Genomic DNA, 18,538 nt, shown 5'->3' on the forward strand with positions numbered 1-18,538 from the left:
TTTTCAAGGACAAGAGATTACGGGTTCAAATTACCTCTCAACCATAAATTAGTTAAAGAGTGAGATTTGATCTTAATCATAAAGTGATGAAACTCATTCATTGCAAAAGAACAAGATTGTCTAAAAGTAAAACTCATTCCATCACTTTAAACCTAATCAAACCCTTAATCCACGCATTGTCTAAGGGTAAAACTCATTCCATCACTTTAAACTTAATTTAACTTATTAAAGTATATATCTTCGACCAAGAAGAGTACAATATCCGAATATTTCGGTCCCAATGTAACGAGAAAAATATTAAAAAAAAATGAATGAAAAATTTTGGGAAATAGAAGATCGAGACATATTTGATAGGAAAAGTTGAGAAGTGAACAAATAGATATGGGGATTGTAAAGAAAGATTTGCATTTAATTTGATTCACGGGAATAATGAATAATGAATAAAGAAGAAGCTAATAAGACGTCACACACACAATCTGTGTTGTTAAAATAGTGAAGAAGCTGTAGAGAATCAATTAACGAACCCTTTACTTTTGTAAATATTGTTTTTAAAGAAAGAAATGAAGATTGTTTTTAAGAGATTTACCCTTTAATGGTGAAAATATTAAAGGAAAGTAGAAGATAATAGAAGAATGTCATATATGTATATGTATATGTATATGCAGAAAAAAGAAGCCTTCACCAAATCTTTTTCTTTTAATTTCTTTCTTTCTTTCTATATATATATATATATATATATATATATTTGAAAAAGACCCTTCCAAAATCTTTTTTATCTTTTTTTCCAAACCAACAATAAAAATAAAAAAAAAAAAAGCTAAAAAGATGCTCAATTAACTTCTTCACGGTGTTTCTATGAACATCTAAATACTATCATATATATCCCTTTTTTCATACTTTAATTTGGATAACTTTCACTCAAATATTATTTACACATTATATACTTTTTTTTTTCTTTCGCTTTCATAACTTTTTTTTCCTCCTAAATTAATTAACGATGTTGAGGAATCATATTCCATATCATCCCCATGTTACCTATGATCTTAGTCATCAATCTTACTCCCTAATTCCCATATCTCTAAATTTTATTTATACTCATTTTCGTTAGAAAGGAAAGAATATGGATTTCTCAAATTCTTTGATCCTATATATATATATATATATACATATTCTCGTATTCAATACAAAAATAGGTCAAGTATAAAATGTCATCTTTTACCCATAGATTTTAACTAAAAAGGCCAACTTTACTATTAATTAATTTATTAAAAAAATTGTTATTTTAAGCTTTAACCATTTGATTTTTACATAAATTTAATCTTACAAACATATATTTATCCTCCTCCTAAACAAACAAATTTAGATGGATATATGTTCAAAATAGAAGCTAATTTTGAAAAGTTCTAATAGCGCAGAAATAAGATAATATTATTATTATTAAAATGAAAATATCGTAAAATTTCACGATACAAATGTATTTCTAAGTATGATAGAGAGTTTGTATATAGCATATTTTTCAAAATATCGGGACCAAACAAAGATCGTATATTTGATCTCATTTGGAAAAGATTTAAATTATTCCAACCGCGTTCGTTTGAGAGAAAAAATAGAGAGAGAGAGAGAGATAGAAGAGGATGAAAGTTGTTGTAGGTATTATTTTGACTCAAAATGGATAAGTATAATTCATCCTTTAAGAAGAAAGGTAAAAATGTAAGAAAAGTTTAGGTATCGAATTCTCCAATACAAAATTAAAGCTATAGGAATCATATCTTAACCAACAAAGTTAAGAATAGGATTGAGATTACATAAAACCAAAATTAACCGAAAGAGAAAAGAAACAAAAACACAATCATGAAAAAGACACAAAAGTAAAATTACAAAGAACACACACACAAAGGGTAGAGGAGATTTGGGTGGTTTATTGAGTGTGTGGTAGAGACTTGTTTGATAAATTACTTTTCCAGTAAGCACCAAAAAAGAGTTATTTGAAATTACAAGCTTCGGTGATTAATTTAGGAGAGGATAAGGACAGCATCGAGACAAAGCCATTGGCCAATAAAAAGATCAGTGCAATTGAGATTTGGATTGATAAAATTGAAGTGGGCAGTGGTGATCTTAAATTTCTGTTCAAGAGCAAAGCATGTGTCTCCATCTTTTACTCCATAAACTTTGTTGCATTGCAACTCCAACCCTTCAGCACCGTCACCTGCACTTTCAATTAATTCACTCGTTAATTAAATTATAACTCACACTTCATCTCCCATATTCATTTTAATTGAATTGAAAATATATATATTAATGAATTGAATTGAATTGAATTGAAGGAGAGTATGAAAGATGAACGTACGGAAGGGAGTAGAACGAGTTTCGACGGAAATAGAGAAAATGAGAAGAGAGAAAGCCAATAGGAAGATGGGCAATGAGGAGGAGATGATCATAGCCTTAGCCATTATTATATACTATATATTATTTAGTTTTTGTTTAATTTGATTTTGGTAAGGTAAAAAGGGTGAGTGTAATCTCTATTTATATAGGTCCAAAATTAATAATATTGGGGTGGTAAAGAAGAAGCCAAAATCGTTGCCATCAAAGTTCCAAAACGTATATACCTGCCGGCCCTAGCAATGAGTAGGCGGCGGATGGTACTATACAATTTATAATACGTTTTTTGGATTTGGATGATATGTTTCAAGTTCAACCACCCACCAACTTGCTTCCCCACCATCCATATAAATTCTTGCCTCAATATCAATTACAATATTGGATCCTCCCTATGTATAATCTACCATTGTATATCACATTTACTTTAATATTTTCTATCTACATTAATCTTCTCCTTTTATTATTCCATCACTCGAACTATAAATGACATTTGTTAGCCAATGTGAAATTTTATTTTTACCTAAACTGTAGAGGTTATATATGAGATGTAGAGTGATATATTTCTCATCTCGGAAAAAATACTAATCAAAATTTTCAATAATAAATGTGGTACAAATTGAAAATGTGAATTTAAAAAATTAAATTGATAGATTAATACAATATTAATAGAAATATATATATGGAAGTACATTTCAGAATTTGTTTTAGGGATTGGTGACTGACCATTTAGGTGATTTTCATTTGGCTTCTATCACTTAAAAAGTTCTATTAAGAAAAACATCATAATGCCATCTCAAACTCTACTTTGAAACTTTGTTATATAGGATTAAACAATGTGATAGAACTACTTGACAAGTTAAACAATGATTTTTAACTGGTTTAAATTGTCTTTTTGAATTATTATAAATACTTTTTTACAATAGGTTTTTTGGATTGAAAAAATTAATTTAGGGTTTAGAATTCATATAAAAGCTTATATTTGTCCATTTATTTGTATTGTTTAAGAAAAAGAAATCTGAATTGAAGTTTTAAAATTTTAAGATAAAAATAGTTTTTAAAATTTGCTAAGAATTTAAATGTATCCTTGAAAAAATGGCTAAGAAAAGAAAATATACAAATTACCAAAATCTAAAATCGAAATAGTTATTAATTATCTTTTTTTTCTTTTTTGAAAAGGGTTAACGTTAATCAATTTTGGGCGAATAGATAATGTAAGGATGGTTGTAAAAGGAAAACACGTGATTCGATTCACGGTGTTGCGAAGATAAAGAGGAAAGATGTTTGGGAGTTGTTGTTACGTATTTATTTTGACTTAATTTCTGATATGTGTACCTTAGCTTTACGGATAACTGCAATATATTCTGCTCATCATATCAAATAATATTCCAATAATGCAAAATTAAGACTTAAATTTATTCAGATTACATATAATTAATTAACCCAAACATACAAACAAACTTTTGAGTGAAAATACAATAAGTATAAAGAAAGATCTAGGGTTGTATTATTGAGAGAATATGCCTTGTGACTTTTTAAGTATTTAAAATATTATTCGAGACAAAGGAGGAATAGGAATAGGAATAGGAATAGTATTAAGTTCAGGTAAGGAAGGCATTGACACAGAGCCACTGGCCAACGAAGAGAGCAGAGCAATTGAGATTTGGATTGATAAAATTGAAGTGGTCGGTGGAGAGCTTGAATGTGTGAGCAAGAGCAAAGCATGTGTCTCCACTCTTTACTCCATAAGCTTTGTTGCATTGCAACTCCAAGCTTGGTTCTGCCGCAACAACCTCACCTGCATTCTCAAACTCACAAAATCAGAATCAACAATTTCTTTTCCTTTCTCTTTAATTCTCAACATCCTTATTTTTCTTTTCAAGATAAATGTAAAAGACAAAAAATTAATTTTATACACCCGAATACATTTAAAATCAACTCAAAATAATTTGGATAAAATTATTCTTTTCTCTGTATCACTTATCAATAATATAATTGATTGTTATCTATTAACCATCTTAAATTGAAATGACTTTTTCAAGTGCTAAAAATTTCATTTTTTGTTCCAAACAAAGCATAAAGATAATTATATTATTTATATTTTAGAATGAATGGTAAAGAAAAACCTAGGGAACAAGGTACGACCTTTTACAGAAATAGAGAAAATGAGAAGAAAGAAAGCCAATAGGAAAATGGCAATTGGGATGGTAGCCTTGGCCATAATTCAGTTTCTGTGTATGTGTGTGGTTATGGGTGGTGTTAGCAAGGTCACACATGAAACTCCTCCAATTTATAGCTGAAAAGTTTTGAGCAGAGAGAAGAGCAAGTGCAGAACAAAGCTAGCGTTGCCATCGAAGTTCCAAGCCGGCCTTTGTGTAGGCGTTTGGTACTAGAAAATTGTAAACGACGATGCTCTATTTGGATTGGATGAGGTTCCAAGCACACACAACTAAGCCGGAGTTATATAACATAGGACCGACACATATTGAGAGTATCATATACTTCATTTTTGTTAGAAATCTTCTGTGATAGTTACTTTTGGAATCGCTCTAAAAAGTCTCAAGCTAGTGACGATCACAGATAATCCTATCTTTAATTGTTTACACTCAATAAACACTTTACAAAATTTCCAAAAATGTATTTAGTGGAAAGAAAATTTGAAAATCAATCCACTTGAAAGTCCTATTGAAAAAAACAATTCCTAAAAAGAAAATAATTTTTTTTAAAAAAAAAAATAGAAACACTTAATTCACAAATTCGTCTTAAACCCAACTTTAAAACTTTCGGGTAGGATTAAATGAGATAGAACACTACGTGACAACAGTGCTGATTTTTAACTATGGAACAAAATTAAAACAGAAATTTCAATTTTTTGCTGCCAAATTTACAATAAAATTTTCAACATATTTGCTAATAGAATAAGATTATACAAGTAGAATTCTATGATAAATTCCACCTCAGACAATTTATTAGCGAGACAGAAACAAATCATATTATCTTTATCTACATATAAAAGGAGTAATCCCAGTCGGTGTCCCAAATTACACAAGACTTGACCTTGGGGGGTTTCGTTCAATGAAAATAAAACAAGTTCATCTTCACCTAAACAATACTTTGGATAATATACGAAAAAGAAAAAGATTACATGACTTTTTAAGGGTAGAATCGATACTCGAGAGTTGATTTGGAAATCCCTTTCAAATTACAGAACCATTGCCGGAAGAAAAAAAAAAAAAAAAAAATCTCTGAAACCAAACCTATACAGAATCTACCCCTTCAACTTGCTGTTTTGCCAGATATCTTTCCCTCCGTTCTTTCTGAAAAACCACAAAGTGGAAGTATCATTAAGAGTGATATTCATTACATTCAAAATATTAGTAGATTTGTATAACAAAAGTAAGCAAGGATAAGCTCACCCATTCGTCTATAACCAGCCCTTCGCCAATTATTTTTGGGCCAGATTCCTCTGGTGGTTTCTTGCGTGCCTCAAGTGCAGCATCGGCTTCCGCTAATTGGCGCTTCAATTTTTCTAAAGCCTTGAAAAAATCAGACATGAAAGGGATTACTACTTATGTCTCAAATCACAAGATTTCAAAATAGATTGTGGCTAGACTAGTAAATTTCTTGTTTTCTTTTCCTTGAACTTCCAAACAAAGGGGTTAATTATATTCATCACAAAAACTCTCGTTCCAAAAAGGACACAAATGTCAAATGATTTTCAACTTTTCACAAAATCTTAGAGTATATTGGGAGGGTTAGTGAAATTTTTATTCTTATCATCCAAGGAGGCAACTTACTGCATTGGGACGTTCTGGATCCAGGAAAACAACCCGCAATATCTGTTCTATAGACACTTGGTCCTTCTGCTCATCAAACTAGAACAAGGAAGAAAAAGAATGTTCGATCAGTACTCATTTTACTTGCACTTTCTAGTCGATACGAACATTTTAAAACAAGTAATGAAGGAATACTACAATCATAAATTTGAAGTTTAAGTATCTTTAAGTCATCAGGTAAATGAAATACACAGGAAGGCAGAAAGCCAAAACTGGGGTTATAAAAACGCACTCAATTAGATCATTTGAGAACTAATCTATAAAAATCGGAAAGAAACATTTACACCATTCAAGAGAAGGCCAAAAGTTTGTATATAACCTTAATGAACTTATCACTACACATCCTAACCAGAAAAAGAAAATTGCCAAGACTCTCTTAGAAACAAAATTAAAGTATGCAATAGGATGCCAGCGACAGTAAGTTATGAATACTCTAATGAGAATATCCGACGAAAGTTTCACGATCATCGAATTATCAGCCTAAACTCTTGTACGGAATTGGAAACTCTTGTGCGCAAGCGATACTCCTTTCAGTGTGGAACTTGTAACTAAAACAGCATCCAAACCTGGCTCACAGATGAACATAGCCCTCTGATTTTGACAAGTGTCAACTGAAACTACTCTAGAATCTAGATATTGACAATTCCGTTTCCTCTTAAGGACTCATCAAGTTAAAGTGAAACAAGACAAAATTGAACATTTGTAAGACCTAATTAACTTGTTGAATAAAACATCCCACAAAACGTAAATAATTGGAAAAAACGAGCTAAGGGAAGATTGAGACGCACCAGTTCAGGCACATAATCCATTTGTCCTTTCACCTTCAAGCTCATAATTTTAAACTTAACCCTGTTGTTCTTTTGATCCACAGGTTTCTCGTTGCTTTCGGGAACCTCAACAAACTTGAAAACTAGAAGATCCATCCAACACCGACAGCAGTTTAAAAATATATATAATAATAAGATGATATAAGAAATTAAGCACAATTAACGATCGAAGCTGTTACATACGACTTAATAACAGAGAGAAAATTAATACCAGTGGCTATGATGCTCTCTCCTGGGGCAAGAATTGCACCAGGAGGACGCATGAAGCAGCTTTTTGGTGCAGTTGTTTGAAACTGTATGAAAGATCGAACACAATGAATCAATGATCACAATAAGTCGAATTCTACAGACAGTATTAAAAAGAAAGCTATTTTTGGAAATTACAGCTATTAATACTAACACACAAACTCACTGTCCAGGGTGAAAAAAAAATCTGTATGCTCGAAATATGGATACAAAGATGCAAAACAGTATGCCTCAAATAGCACGTTCATTCATACCTTGAATGCAACATAAGATTTGCTCGTGTTTTTTATTCCAATGGCACTCCTGACCTGCTTGCCAGGTTCATCTTCAAAAACAGAAAGACGAATCAATTAAAACTAAGATCAACCAGAATATCAAATCAATTAGAGAACTCCAGCTGTCTAAAGCCGAAATGTAGCTGATAGTTAAAAGTCAACAGCAGATCGAGATCATACGCACTAGACCTAGAATGAACAGAACAAATCCGACTAAAAAAAGAATCAAACAAAATTCATATAACGAATAAAAGTAGGAATAAAAAAAAAAAAAAAAACTCACAAGGAAAGAAAAGCTTATTCGATGGATCAAGCTTGAGCCGACGCCGCGTCGGAAGCAGCGACCTAGCAACAGAGGAGACAGAGGCGGAGGTATGAGGATTCGTCCCGTCCACAGGCGGATGAGTTTGATGAGAGGTACGAGACGAAGTAGTAGCACCGGTAGTGGAATGCCTAAACGTTTGCTTCAAAAAACCCCAGACCTTTCCGTCGGACGTTGACTTTTGGTCTTCAACAGCCATCATTGAAACCTCCGAGACTGAATCAGAGCATCGGACAGTGGAAGAAACTCGTCGTTGAAGTTCGGAATTGAGGAGGAGGAGGAGCCAGGGCAGTTGATGGTGGCCGTTAAGAGGAGGAGGAGGAGGAGGGGTCGCTTTTTAGTTCGATGGAAGCGGAAGACAAGAAGGTGGAGAGAGAAAGAGATATGAAGTAGCGGAAGTGAAGAGAATAAAATTAAAGTGAAGAAAAAAGAGTTGAGGTCCGGAAGAGGGGCGTTTTTAGCTTTTTATTGAATGTTGTTGTCCTTTGGTTCATGATTAGCGGGGGAAAACTGATCGATCCACGCGTCTAAAACCTTTGTCTTCTATATCCAAATTACCTTTTTCATTCAAAAATATCATTCCTTCCTCTTCCTCATACCCCCCATTTTTCTCCTCCTTTTTCTTTTTCCTAATAGACACTATTGGATACCCAAAAATTCAAACCACCAATCTCTATTTTCTATATTACTTACACCTATAACTATTTTCTTTTCTTTTCTTTTCTTTTCTTTTTTTTTATCATACTGAAAACAATTGAGTAGTGGTATGAATTTAATTAAAAAATAAAATATAATATGAAATTAGTGTCGAAATCGTGGGGTTTTTTTTTTTTTATATACAAAATATTGGATGTAATTCGACGCTTTTTAAAATAAGTGGATGACTGCTTGACCATTTCTTATTGGTCTCAAATTCAAAATATAAAAATATAAAAAGGTAAAATTAAAATATAATAACCAATCGTCTAAGGTGGTTGCTGGTGCTGACTTTGAAGGTTTGTTTGATTTGTTCAAATTCTTAAATCATTTTCCCTCCGTTGGTTCCACTTCCGGATATATTCTTCTTCTTTCCCCCCACCCCTCCCTTAAATCTAATCAATTCAATTCTTTTTTTTTTTTTTCTTTTTTTCAAAGTTAGCAAATAGTTATATTGGTTGTTGAATTGTTGTAAGAATGATGATGTATCAGTATTTCCAGTTTGAGTACTCTTCCATCGTAGATGAAAGAAAACATACCACCTCAAATTATTGAAATTTGAAGATACGGCACATAATTTTCATCGTAAATTTGTAGAATCTTCAATCGAGTGTTTGTAAACTTTTATAAAAACACACCAAGTCACTAACATGGTATAATATTGCAATTGAGTTCTAAATTGTAATAATTTTAGTATAATATACAAAAAAATTTTAAAGTCAATCAATAATAATTCAATATATATATATATATATATATATATATATATATATATAGTTATGGATACGATTTGTCAATTTTCCTAACTTTCATCATTTTTTTCATTTAACATATGGATAAACAATAAATTTGACTAAGCATTTATTATTTTTATTTCATAACAGGAGACCATTATCGTTTAAGTTGGTAAACTAAAGTAATTCGTATTATTAATGGAACGGTGGACACATGGTGTGAATTAAATGAAATATGTGATTGTTGTATTAGAGTAGCAATTTGATTAATTTAAGAGCAAAACTGGTATCTATATTCAACATTGGTAGACAGAAACAAATAAACATTAGTGAGTCCAACCCCCACTAATGCCACTATAATTAAAGAGTTTTATTTTCTTATTAGAAAAAAAGAAACTATAATTAAAGAGCTATTTGGCGTATTTAACGGGTGAAAGTTTGGTTTCTTTCTCCCATCCACCCATAATTATACTTCCTTTTTTTTTTTTTTTTTTAAAGAGAGAAATCAAACCCATAATCATATAGTTAGAGAAGAATATAGCATTTCGGCTCTTATGAATAAACATTATCCTAATGCTTTGAATTTTTTGTAATCTACCAAACCAATAACTAATTTTCTGTAACCAAACATACAAACAAGTGTTAGTTAAAATCATATTTATTTTACAATTAAAAACAAAGCATATTTTGAAAGGAATTGTCTATCATATAGTTTATGAATGAATAGGTTTTGATACATATGTGTCTAATAAATTATTATTTTACGTTTAATTTATTTTTTCAATTATTCTCACTGTTCATTTAAAAAACATATAAATAATAATAAAAAGTTGTTATAGATAGTAAAAATACTTAGATAAGATATATTTTGCTATATTTTATAAAAAAAATCAATATTTAGTTATTTTTTAAAATAACTCATTAATAATATTAAAGAACCATATCAGGAAGGGTGGAATCACAACTTGTTAGCGAATGGAGAATGATCGAAAAATACAACGACAAAGGGCAATGGACTTGTGAACTAAAGATCAAACAGACTAGAAAGTCTAGCTATACAACGCTTAACTTAGAGTGAGAGCAGGACATATGGATGGGGAAAAATTCTTACTCTACATCGAGCATGTCTTCAAGGATTGAACAAATACATTTGATGATGCATAGATTTTTACCGTTATTTTTCTACAAATACGAATCATTCCTTTATTAAAACAAATAAAAGAAGAACTTGATTTATGTAAGTAATTCAATTTGACTCGTATTAATGAAGAAGTAAAGATAAAAAGAACCATTTAAATTATGAATGGTAACTAGTTGAGATGTATGTTAGTAGACCATTTTAACCTAATTTAATATGGTTAATCTTAAATTTAAAGAAGAATGAAAAAGAAAAGTTAATTAAATTATCGAATATAATGCGAAATTAATTGTGGTTTAACAGAATGCGGAGGAAATATGAATATGAGATCAAAGTGGGAATAGGAGGGAGTGTAATTGGTAGAAGATAAAATATCAGAAAAGAGGATCAGAATCATCCCATTGAAGAACAGCAGAATCCAAATTCTGCTCTCTTTTCAACTTATCCTTGAGAAACCAATCGCATAATCTTCCCGCATTCAACTCTTCAATCGAGCATTTCTCTTCCTCCGCTATCACTCTCAGTAAATTCAGAGAAGATATCTATCACAGACACACACACACAACACCATCAATAATATATATATATATATAGTTTATAAAGAAAAAAAGAGAGAAAAAGAGACCAAAACAGAGGAAATTATACGGTTAAACGGCAGAGGAATCTTTCGTGGGTGCTGAGGCCGGATACTTCTACGAGGCCGGCTTCTTCGATGGTCAAGAAAGTCCGTTTTTGAGCGCCTTTGCCCGATCCGGTCTGCTCGGCGTGGGTTCTGAAAGTTGTTTTGGTATGTGCGAAATTGGGCTTAATTATTCTAATGATTGGAGTGGGGTTTTGTTGAAATTTCGAAGAGTTGTAAGGGAATGAGGTATTAAATCCGTTGTGGTGAGTGGAGGGTTTGAGTGAAATCATTTCTTGTTACTTGTTGAAGTGAAAGACTGGTGTGAAAGAAAGAAGATGATGCAGAGAGGGTTATCGGCTTTTGCTTTTATGTGGTGGGAGATGGAGGAAGGGATAAATGAGAATTCCTTCTTCCCCTCATCTTTGGGATTGGACATTTTTTTGGGTGGGGGATTTGATAATTTTGTTTTCTATATTTTATACATAATTTTAATTTTTCCGCTAACTATTCCCACCGTAGTGTAAATTTTGGTTAATGATTTTTTCTCTCTCTTATTTCTTTACAATTACACTAGTTTATTGAATATATTTTCAAGGTTTATGGATGGACATGAACATGCACATGGGAGGGACAGTATAATTTCACACAATAATGTTTAATTTAATCTTGAGATTGAATTGGTTTCGAATTCTTTTACTATCTCCAAAGTTTTGGTCTTTATTAAAGAAATCGAAATTGAAAAATAATAACATATAATTATGGTGAGAGGTTAACCTCATTCAAACATTTTTCTATTATATTTTCATATCAGTGTTAGCTACTTTAACCATATAAAAATTTTATTTACAATAAACTAAAGATATTAAACATGTAATTTATAAATATTTTGTATGCAAACATTTTATTTTCTTCAATTTTGAAATTAATTACAAATAACTAATATTATTCTCTAATTATTTTTTTACTTTATTTTTTCGAAACATCATCTCCAAACTTTTACATTATATATGTCAAACCTAGTCTAACTATGCTATAAGCAAACTTTTACGAACTAATTTATAGCAATTTCGGTTAATTTTTTTTGTCATAAAACTGGGATTTCAATATTTCTACCAACATCATAAATTCAACGTTTCATTGGACAATCTGTCTTGTATACTTGTTTTTTTTTTTTTTTGTTAAAATTTCCCCTAATGTTTAGTTTTACAAGGATGAGAGTGAGTAAGAAAAATAGAAATATTGAAGAGTGAAAAGAAAAGAAGTCAAACAAGCCATGGTGGGGAGTTAAGTTCACTTTTGCAGAATTAAAATAAGTTGATCTATAATCATCATCGCGTAAAAACAAAAGTAGAGATTCAATCAAAGTATGTCATTTAGAAAGTGAACATTTACAAAAATACAATTGAAGCAACAGTACAAGAGATGAATAAATCAAGTTGGAGCCCAACAACTCAAATACATGACAGTTCTTAAAGATTCTTCAGCTATCTTAACATTCTGGCCCTCACCAGCGCTGAGTTTATTACCGGAGTAGCATTTAGAAGAAGAAGAAGAAGAAGAAGAAGAAGAAGAAGAAGAAGAAGAAGAATCCTTGAGAGATTTCAAGGCAGCGGGATCGCTCTTCACGGCCTGATCTCTCGTCTTCTGTATACACCGTGTCGCGAATTGTCCAAACACCCTGCTCATGCCACGAACAATTGATGGTGGAATCAAATCCGGTTCAAATTCCAAGAACTTGAAATGAAGGAGTTTGGTTATATAAAAGCAAAGAAAAGCGAATGGATAAGGATGAATTAGCGTGTTCTAAAAGAAAAGTTGCTGCCATTGGAAGCCATTTTTGTTGATTATTTTATTTGGATAAGGAATTGGAATTTTCAATTTTCCATTTCCATGTCATTACGTACGAAATCGGAGTGGAGAGGAGCTTCGTCGAAGGTCGTCATTACTGGGCCGGAATGGGCCTTGTATTCGGCCCATTGGATTCTCCATCTCTCTTTCTCTCTCTAATGGTGGTCATTTGAATCCGCTCATTGCCAGCCACAGTTGAGCTGATCTTCGCCATAACAATTGCTCTTTTGAGTCTCACTATGGCTCTCCTTCACTCTTCTTCTCATTTCTCAACTGTTCAATGGACTCGTTCGTCTCATCGTATCTCTGTAACTTCACGACGTCGATACTGCAACGTAAGGTCTCTTCTTTCCATCCTTGTGATTTTCTTGTCTTTCATGGGAAATTCATATGTGTGCTTGATACTTTGGTTTTTTTTTCTTTTTTTAATTTCTGTCGTTAGGTCCTGTCTGCCATTGCCGATGCAGAATGCCAAATATAGAAAAGAGCTTGAAGCAGCTATCGATGTGGTGCAGAGAGCTTGTCGTATATGCGTTGACGTAATTTGTCTGTCTTCTTCTATTTAATTTTGTTATCTGTGTTCATTTTGGATGCGGATGTGTAAATAAGTCCAGGAAGTGAGCTACAGATTACAAATATTAAATTCTAAATCTTAACAAGACTGCATTATGGTTGTATGATGAATCGAACCTTCTACTGTGATGGTATGGGAGTAACCACCGGGAGGTCAGTCTATCCAATCTCTATTAATGGTTTAGATGAATTTATGTTTTGATAATTGGCAGGTGAAATCGTCGCTTCTATCGGCTGATGGACAGGTTCTGGAAAAGAACGATCAGACTCCAGTTACTGTTGCCGATTTTGGAGTTCAGGCACTTGTCAGTTTGGGTAATAAAAAATTACATTGTGTACAATCGAACTGGTTGGTTTTTCCTATTATAATTTTGGTCGTGTAAATACTACTTGTGCCTGATTCTGCGGATGATGCAATAGTTCAACCATTCTACTCGCTATGATTGCTAGTTGTTGTTGCTGCTGCTGGGGGTTTTATATTTTATTTTTTAAAATAATTGTTGGTTTTCACATTTTATATCTTATTTCTAAATCTCACTATGCGTTTTTGGTGTTCGTTATGGTGATACACAATTCTTCAAGCCAACGTAAGTAATTGTTAATTGATCGTTCCTTTGTTCCCTCCACTTTTTTTTTGCTGCAGAGTTGGGTAATCTATTTCCATCTATTCCATTAGTAGCTGAGGAGGACTCTACATTTTTGCGTGCAAACAATTTGGCACATTCTGTACTGACAGTAGTGACTGAGAAATCAAGTTCCCCAAATGAGTTGACTCAGGATGATGTGCTGGAAGCAATCGACAGGGGAGCGAATGTTGCATTTGCTTTCGGAAGTAAGCCAGCCACATATTGGGTGGGGATTCCTAATTGTGTTGTTATCTTTTGATTTGTAACATCTTGAGAAGTCTCTCTCTATGTTGGGTTTTAACTTTTAGTTTCCTCGACTTTCTGGTTTTTGAGAGTTGTAATTGCCATTGAAATTCCATATGCTATATTTCATCGCAGCTAATGTGATTTTAAGTTATGAAGACCTCTTCATTTGAAATAGAAGGGCTTGAAGTTTCCCCTTTATACTGTTTCATTTATCTGTGAACATACCTAATATGTGCTTTAAATGAATTCCAATGAAGGTATTGGATCCAATTGATGGTACACGGGGATTTCTTAGAGGAAATGATGTCTTATATGTGGTATGCCATTTAATCAGTCTTTTACATAGTACTTATGTTGTATTTGTGGAGACAAGATGCGCTTGAAAGATTTAGTATGAATTTTGGAATTTGGGTATCTGTTTTTCTATCTTCCAACCCTCCGAAAAATTGCAGGTCGGATTGGCTCTTGTGGTTGAAGGAGAAATTGTGCTAGGTGTTATGGGATGCCCCAACTGGCACAGAGATTTGTCTGAAGAGTCCAACTCTGAAGATCTTGAGCGTGGAGGTGTCTGGTCCAGGTCAGGAGCCATAATGATTGCCCATGCTGGATCTGGAACATGGACAAGGAGATTGTCAGATATACAAAGCCCAAGCAAAATGTTTCATAATTGGACAAGATGCTTTGTTGATGAATACAGCCTTGTGCGTGAGGCACGTTTCTGTATCCCAGATAGTCAGACGTGGGAATCGCTTCCCCCATCAACTTCCTTGCAAGCAACAACTAACGCTGATCAAGTTGGGAATGGTCAAATTCTTCTTCTCCGAACATGTTGTGGAAGGTATTTGGCTATTTGCAACCCACATAATATACGTGTCCTTTCCTAACAAGACTCATTCACTTAAATTTCTAATCACTAATATGAGTAATTGCAGTGCATCGTTTCTTAGGTTTCTAAAGTTTGATCATCAATAGTATAGTTGCGAAGATTAATGATCTGCTAGGACTCGTGTATCTTTTTCTTGAATATGTCCTCCCCCTCCACCACACATATTTAGTTAGACATCGGCATTTTACAGCTAAAAGTTTATTTGAAGATGACCTAAATAATTTAATCGTCTGTATGCCTCAATTTGTGGTGTTTAGATAAAATAAATACTCTCACTAATTCCTCTTCATCTCATTTTTATGCAGTTTGTGCAAGTATTTCATGGTGGCTTCTGGTAGGGCATCTGTCTTCATTCTCCGAGCAAGATCTCAAACTATTATCAAGGTATTTTTATGTTTTCCTTTTGTGATGTCAAAGAATAGCAATGCCACCTCAGAAGAATTTAATGTTGTTGCTATGCAGACTTGGGATCATGCAATTGGCATGATTTGTGTGCATGAAGCCGGTGGGAAGGTATGCCACATTACTCTTTTTGAAAAGGGTTTTAAGCTTGATGTTTTCCCTGTTCATTTGCACGTTTGTGGCATTTCTTTTAAAGTTTTGGCGTTAAATGAAATTAGAGTCAACGAATGAACTATATTTTTTACACGATTGGTTTCCTTTGAAAAAGCCAGAACGATAGTTATATTGCTATAGTTAAAGCTTTGGAAATTTATGTCAGGATTCCAAGTCATTTCCAATGTTATTGTCATTACGTTTTTCTCTCCTTTTTTGGAGAAATCTTCAAAATATTACAAGGTAAATCCAAACTTCGTTTGATAGCTGAAGAAAACAAGATTCATTATTTATTAATATGTTGTCTGACTCTGATGCTTCACGAAAGCATTAGAAGCAATTCTGCCTTGTCTTATCCTTGCTTCTTTCCTTCTGCATATCTGAGATTCCGAGTGATTGTACTGTACCATCCTGGTTCAGAGTATTACACGTCAACGTCAATATATGGTATATAAAGTTATCGTGGAGTTAGAATGATAATCACACCAACTTTATGGTCACAGCCATCAGTTTACTGCAAAGGATTTCTTAAACTTTCTCGTTATTTTTGGATTTCTCTACTACATCTACATCTACATCTACATCTACATCTACATCTACAGACGATTATTATTACTTTTGATACACTACACACCTATAAATTATTATTCAGGTGAAAACTGTAAAAAAAATCAGTGGAGTTATGTGATGCACTAAAAGGACAAACAAAAATTTCCCAACGAACAAGGGTACCTCTTCTCCTGGGAATACTACTCTATTCCTTGGTTGCATTCCCCCAAAATGGCTTTAGTAGCTTTAAGTGATAAAACCTTGGCCTTTTTTTTATTCAATAAAGAAATGGCCGCTCAGAATTTAAAATGACTGTAAGTCTCGTATTAATTAGTTGATCTAGAAAATTAAAATTGTAGCATGCAAGAACTTAATGATTATGATTCATGCTACTACTAAATTACATTCGACTGTCGGTGATATTTGGATTGGCAATCTTCATCATTGAAGTTTTATATTTTGTACGATCATGGAATATTGCAATTACTTCTGTCCGAAACACCTAAATGAAGTGATAATGGAGCTCTTTCTGTTTGATTAGGTGACTGACTGGAAAGGCAATGACATTGATCTTGCTGCTGATCAAGCTGGCCGTAGGATTTTATCTCCCTCAGGCGGCGTTCTTGTCAGTAATGGTCACCTACACGATCTTATAATTGAGATGACTGCATCCACTTCATCAATTGTTTGATGCTGAGACTACCTATCAGTCTATCATACCTAAATTTGGTAAGGCATCCCATCTTCTCTTCCAACGCCTTTACTTTACATAACCCTCTGAATCTTCCAAAATTTTAGTTCCTTGAAACCTGGCCAAAAGACGATCAAATGAAGAGAGATCCTTGGATATACAGTTAAACAAGTAGTTGACCAAAAAAGAAAACACTTTGGGCTAGAGCGACGGATGGTGGTTGATTGATTTAATATTTTACATTGCTGCAAAAGTTAAACGTTCCCACCGGACTTTTCCATTCTGAAGTTTGTTTGATTAATAATATATACTTCATTGCTAAATGTATGACACGTATGTTTTTTATAATTATTGTCATTATATTGGATGAGCACATTCGATATATATGTAGTTTAAGTATTGCCTCCTTTATTTGGTCCACATAAAGGGTACTTGTTTCCATGCCCTTACCTTAATAGTATATGCCCTTGCCCCCCTTTACCTTATTTAGCCAGTATATGAGCTGGGTTCACCTTTGGTTTACACGTGATGCTGACAATACTCTCCCAAAAGAATATATGCGACCTGTTTCTGTAAGAACTAATACAGAGAGACTTGTAGTTGTATATAAGATCCCTCTTCCCTGTTCCTCAACGACACGTGGAATCAATTTGGGAAATTCCGAATGTGCCCAGTTGCTATTTTTATCAACATAGAAACGAAGTTGTTTATTTTGTGGCAGTTAGATATTCAGTTGGTGGAGTTGAGCTAACAAAAATCACTTCTTCTGCAGATCCGCATTTGGAGATCAACAGTGGAAAAAAGGACCTGGGGGAAGTTAATTACGGTAAAGTACTAAGCTTATCTTCCATAATGTGAATGGTTGACCAATTAAACGACTATTTTTATAATTTCAATCCCTTAAGTTCGATTATTAGGCTAAACCACAACCTTGGATTTTTATTGCGATTTTGGTAGTACATTATTGTGCACGCTGTGCTCAAAATGCCCTAGGTTACCATTTCAGCCAAAATGTCAATATGGCTATAAACATAGGCTCCAATCTAGTTATAAAATTACCACGGGAAAGTTAGTCCTTTTTGGGTTGTACGCCAATCCAATTTCAAATCATCCTGTCCTGTGAAATCTGGCCACCTGGGCTGGTTTATTCCAATGAAGACAATTCTCGTACCCCACCTTGCACAAACTTGAAGATATTTGGAAATTCCTCTATCATGGGAGTTCACGGAACAAACTTGTTATTTTGCCTTTTGTCCCCTCTCCTCCCACATGGATCAATAAAATGATAGTTCTCAAGTCAGTGTGTTTCCAAACTTCCGATTAGGTGCGCAAATAGATCTGCATCCTTCTAGAAAAAAAAGTAACCTAAAAAATTGGCATGATTAGTTTAGAATTGAGTACAAAAATAAACCAAATCAATACAAAGTGACCAAAAGTTGATTAAAATCAAATTTGGTTTTTGAACTTTTATAAGATGGACATGACCGAT

At 33.1% G+C, this 18,538-nt stretch overlaps 4 protein-coding genes across 6 annotated transcripts; 1 reads left to right on the forward strand and 3 right to left on the reverse strand.

Annotated features, from left to right (window-relative positions):
* Window positions 1–3,751: 3,751 nt before the first annotated feature.
* Window positions 3,752–5,005, reverse strand: LOC107990452 (lysM domain-containing protein ARB_00327-like). The gene is made up of 2 exons (XM_017043740.2): window positions 4,525–5,005; window positions 3,752–4,177 (listed from the first exon to the last, which is right to left on the reverse strand). Exons 1-2 carry the CDS (start codon window positions 4,598–4,600, stop codon window positions 3,981–3,983), a joined length of 273 nt encoding a protein of 90 aa, XP_016899229.1. The 5' UTR covers window positions 4,601–5,005; the 3' UTR covers window positions 3,752–3,980.
* A 354-nt stretch (window positions 5,006–5,359) lies between these two features.
* On the reverse strand, window positions 5,360–8,332 carry LOC103484561 (vesicle-associated protein 4-2). The gene is made up of 7 exons (XM_008441694.3): window positions 7,847–8,332; window positions 7,543–7,613; window positions 7,254–7,335; window positions 7,004–7,125; window positions 6,177–6,254; window positions 5,796–5,915; window positions 5,360–5,696 (listed from the first exon to the last, which is right to left on the reverse strand). The coding sequence occupies exons 1-7, from the start codon at window positions 8,085–8,087 to the stop codon at window positions 5,637–5,639; spliced, it is 774 nt and encodes a 257-aa protein (XP_008439916.1). The 5' UTR covers window positions 8,088–8,332; the 3' UTR covers window positions 5,360–5,636.
* Window positions 8,333–10,696: 2,364 nt separating this feature from the next.
* Window positions 10,697–11,529, reverse strand: LOC103484560 (uncharacterized). Its single transcript, XM_051088625.1, has 2 exons — window positions 11,099–11,529; window positions 10,697–10,995 (listed from the first exon to the last, which is right to left on the reverse strand). The coding sequence occupies exons 1-2, from the start codon at window positions 11,363–11,365 to the stop codon at window positions 10,828–10,830; spliced, it is 435 nt and encodes a 144-aa protein (XP_050944582.1). The 5' UTR covers window positions 11,366–11,529; the 3' UTR covers window positions 10,697–10,827.
* Window positions 11,530–12,029: 500 nt separating this feature from the next.
* On the forward strand, window positions 12,030–17,972 carry LOC103484559 (putative PAP-specific phosphatase, mitochondrial). 3 transcript variants are annotated; one of them, XM_008441689.3, is made up of 10 exons: window positions 12,030–13,263; window positions 13,366–13,462; window positions 13,709–13,811; window positions 14,140–14,348; window positions 14,626–14,685; window positions 14,821–15,206; window positions 15,560–15,638; window positions 15,717–15,767; window positions 16,900–17,087; window positions 17,822–17,972. In XM_008441689.3, the coding sequence occupies exons 1-9, from the start codon at window positions 13,163–13,165 to the stop codon at window positions 17,047–17,049; spliced, it is 1,236 nt and encodes a 411-aa protein (XP_008439911.1). In that variant the 5' UTR covers window positions 12,030–13,162; the 3' UTR covers window positions 17,050–17,087; window positions 17,822–17,972. The 3 variants fall into 3 exon arrangements, with proteins under 3 accessions (XP_008439911.1, XP_008439913.1, XP_008439914.1); XM_008441691.3 differs by having other exon boundaries at window positions 13,093–13,258; XM_008441692.3 differs by lacking the exons at window positions 12,030–13,263; window positions 13,366–13,462 and adding an exon at window positions 13,477–13,627.
* The last annotated feature ends 566 nt before the right edge of the window (window positions 17,973–18,538 follow it).

The sequence above is a fragment of the Cucumis melo genome, chromosome 8 (genome assembly GCF_025177605.1).
Source record: "Cucumis melo cultivar AY chromosome 8, USDA_Cmelo_AY_1.0, whole genome shotgun sequence".
NCBI classification, from domain to species: domain Eukaryota; kingdom Viridiplantae; phylum Streptophyta; class Magnoliopsida; order Cucurbitales; family Cucurbitaceae; genus Cucumis; species Cucumis melo.

Excerpts from the sequence above, each read along its gene's own strand:
- LOC103484560 (XM_051088625.1), bottom strand. The coding sequence starts at position 11,365 with ATGATTTCACTCAAACCCTCCACTCACCACAACGGATTTAATACCTCA. Across the intron at positions 10,996-11,098 it reads GATTCCTCTGCCGTTTAACC|ATATCTTCTCTGAATTTACT; the intron begins GTATAATTTCCT and ends TGTCTGTGATAG.
- LOC107990452 (XM_017043740.2), bottom strand. The coding sequence starts at position 4,600 with ATGGCCAAGGCTACCATCCCAATTGCCATTTTCCTATTGGCTTTCTTT. Across the intron at positions 4,178-4,524 it reads TTTCTCTATTTCTGTAAAAG|GTGAGGTTGTTGCGGCAGAA; the intron begins GTCGTACCTTGT and ends TTGAGAATGCAG.
- LOC103484559 (XM_008441689.3), top strand. The coding sequence starts at position 13,163 with ATGGCTCTCCTTCACTCTTCTTCTCATTTCTCAACTGTTCAATGGACT. Across the intron at positions 13,463-13,708 it reads CTTGTCGTATATGCGTTGAC|GTGAAATCGTCGCTTCTATC; the intron begins GTAATTTGTCTG and ends GATAATTGGCAG. Across the intron at positions 14,686-14,820 it reads GAAATGATGTCTTATATGTG|GTCGGATTGGCTCTTGTGGT; the intron begins GTATGCCATTTA and ends GAAAAATTGCAG.
- LOC103484561 (XM_008441694.3), bottom strand. The coding sequence starts at position 8,087 with ATGATGGCTGTTGAAGACCAAAAGTCAACGTCCGACGGAAAGGTCTGG. Across the intron at positions 7,126-7,253 it reads AGAGAGCATCATAGCCACTG|TTTTCAAGTTTGTTGAGGTT; the intron begins GTATTAATTTTC and ends TGGATCTTCTAG. Across the intron at positions 6,255-7,003 it reads TGGATTATGTGCCTGAACTG|TTTGATGAGCAGAAGGACCA; the intron begins GTGCGTCTCAAT and ends TCCTTGTTCTAG.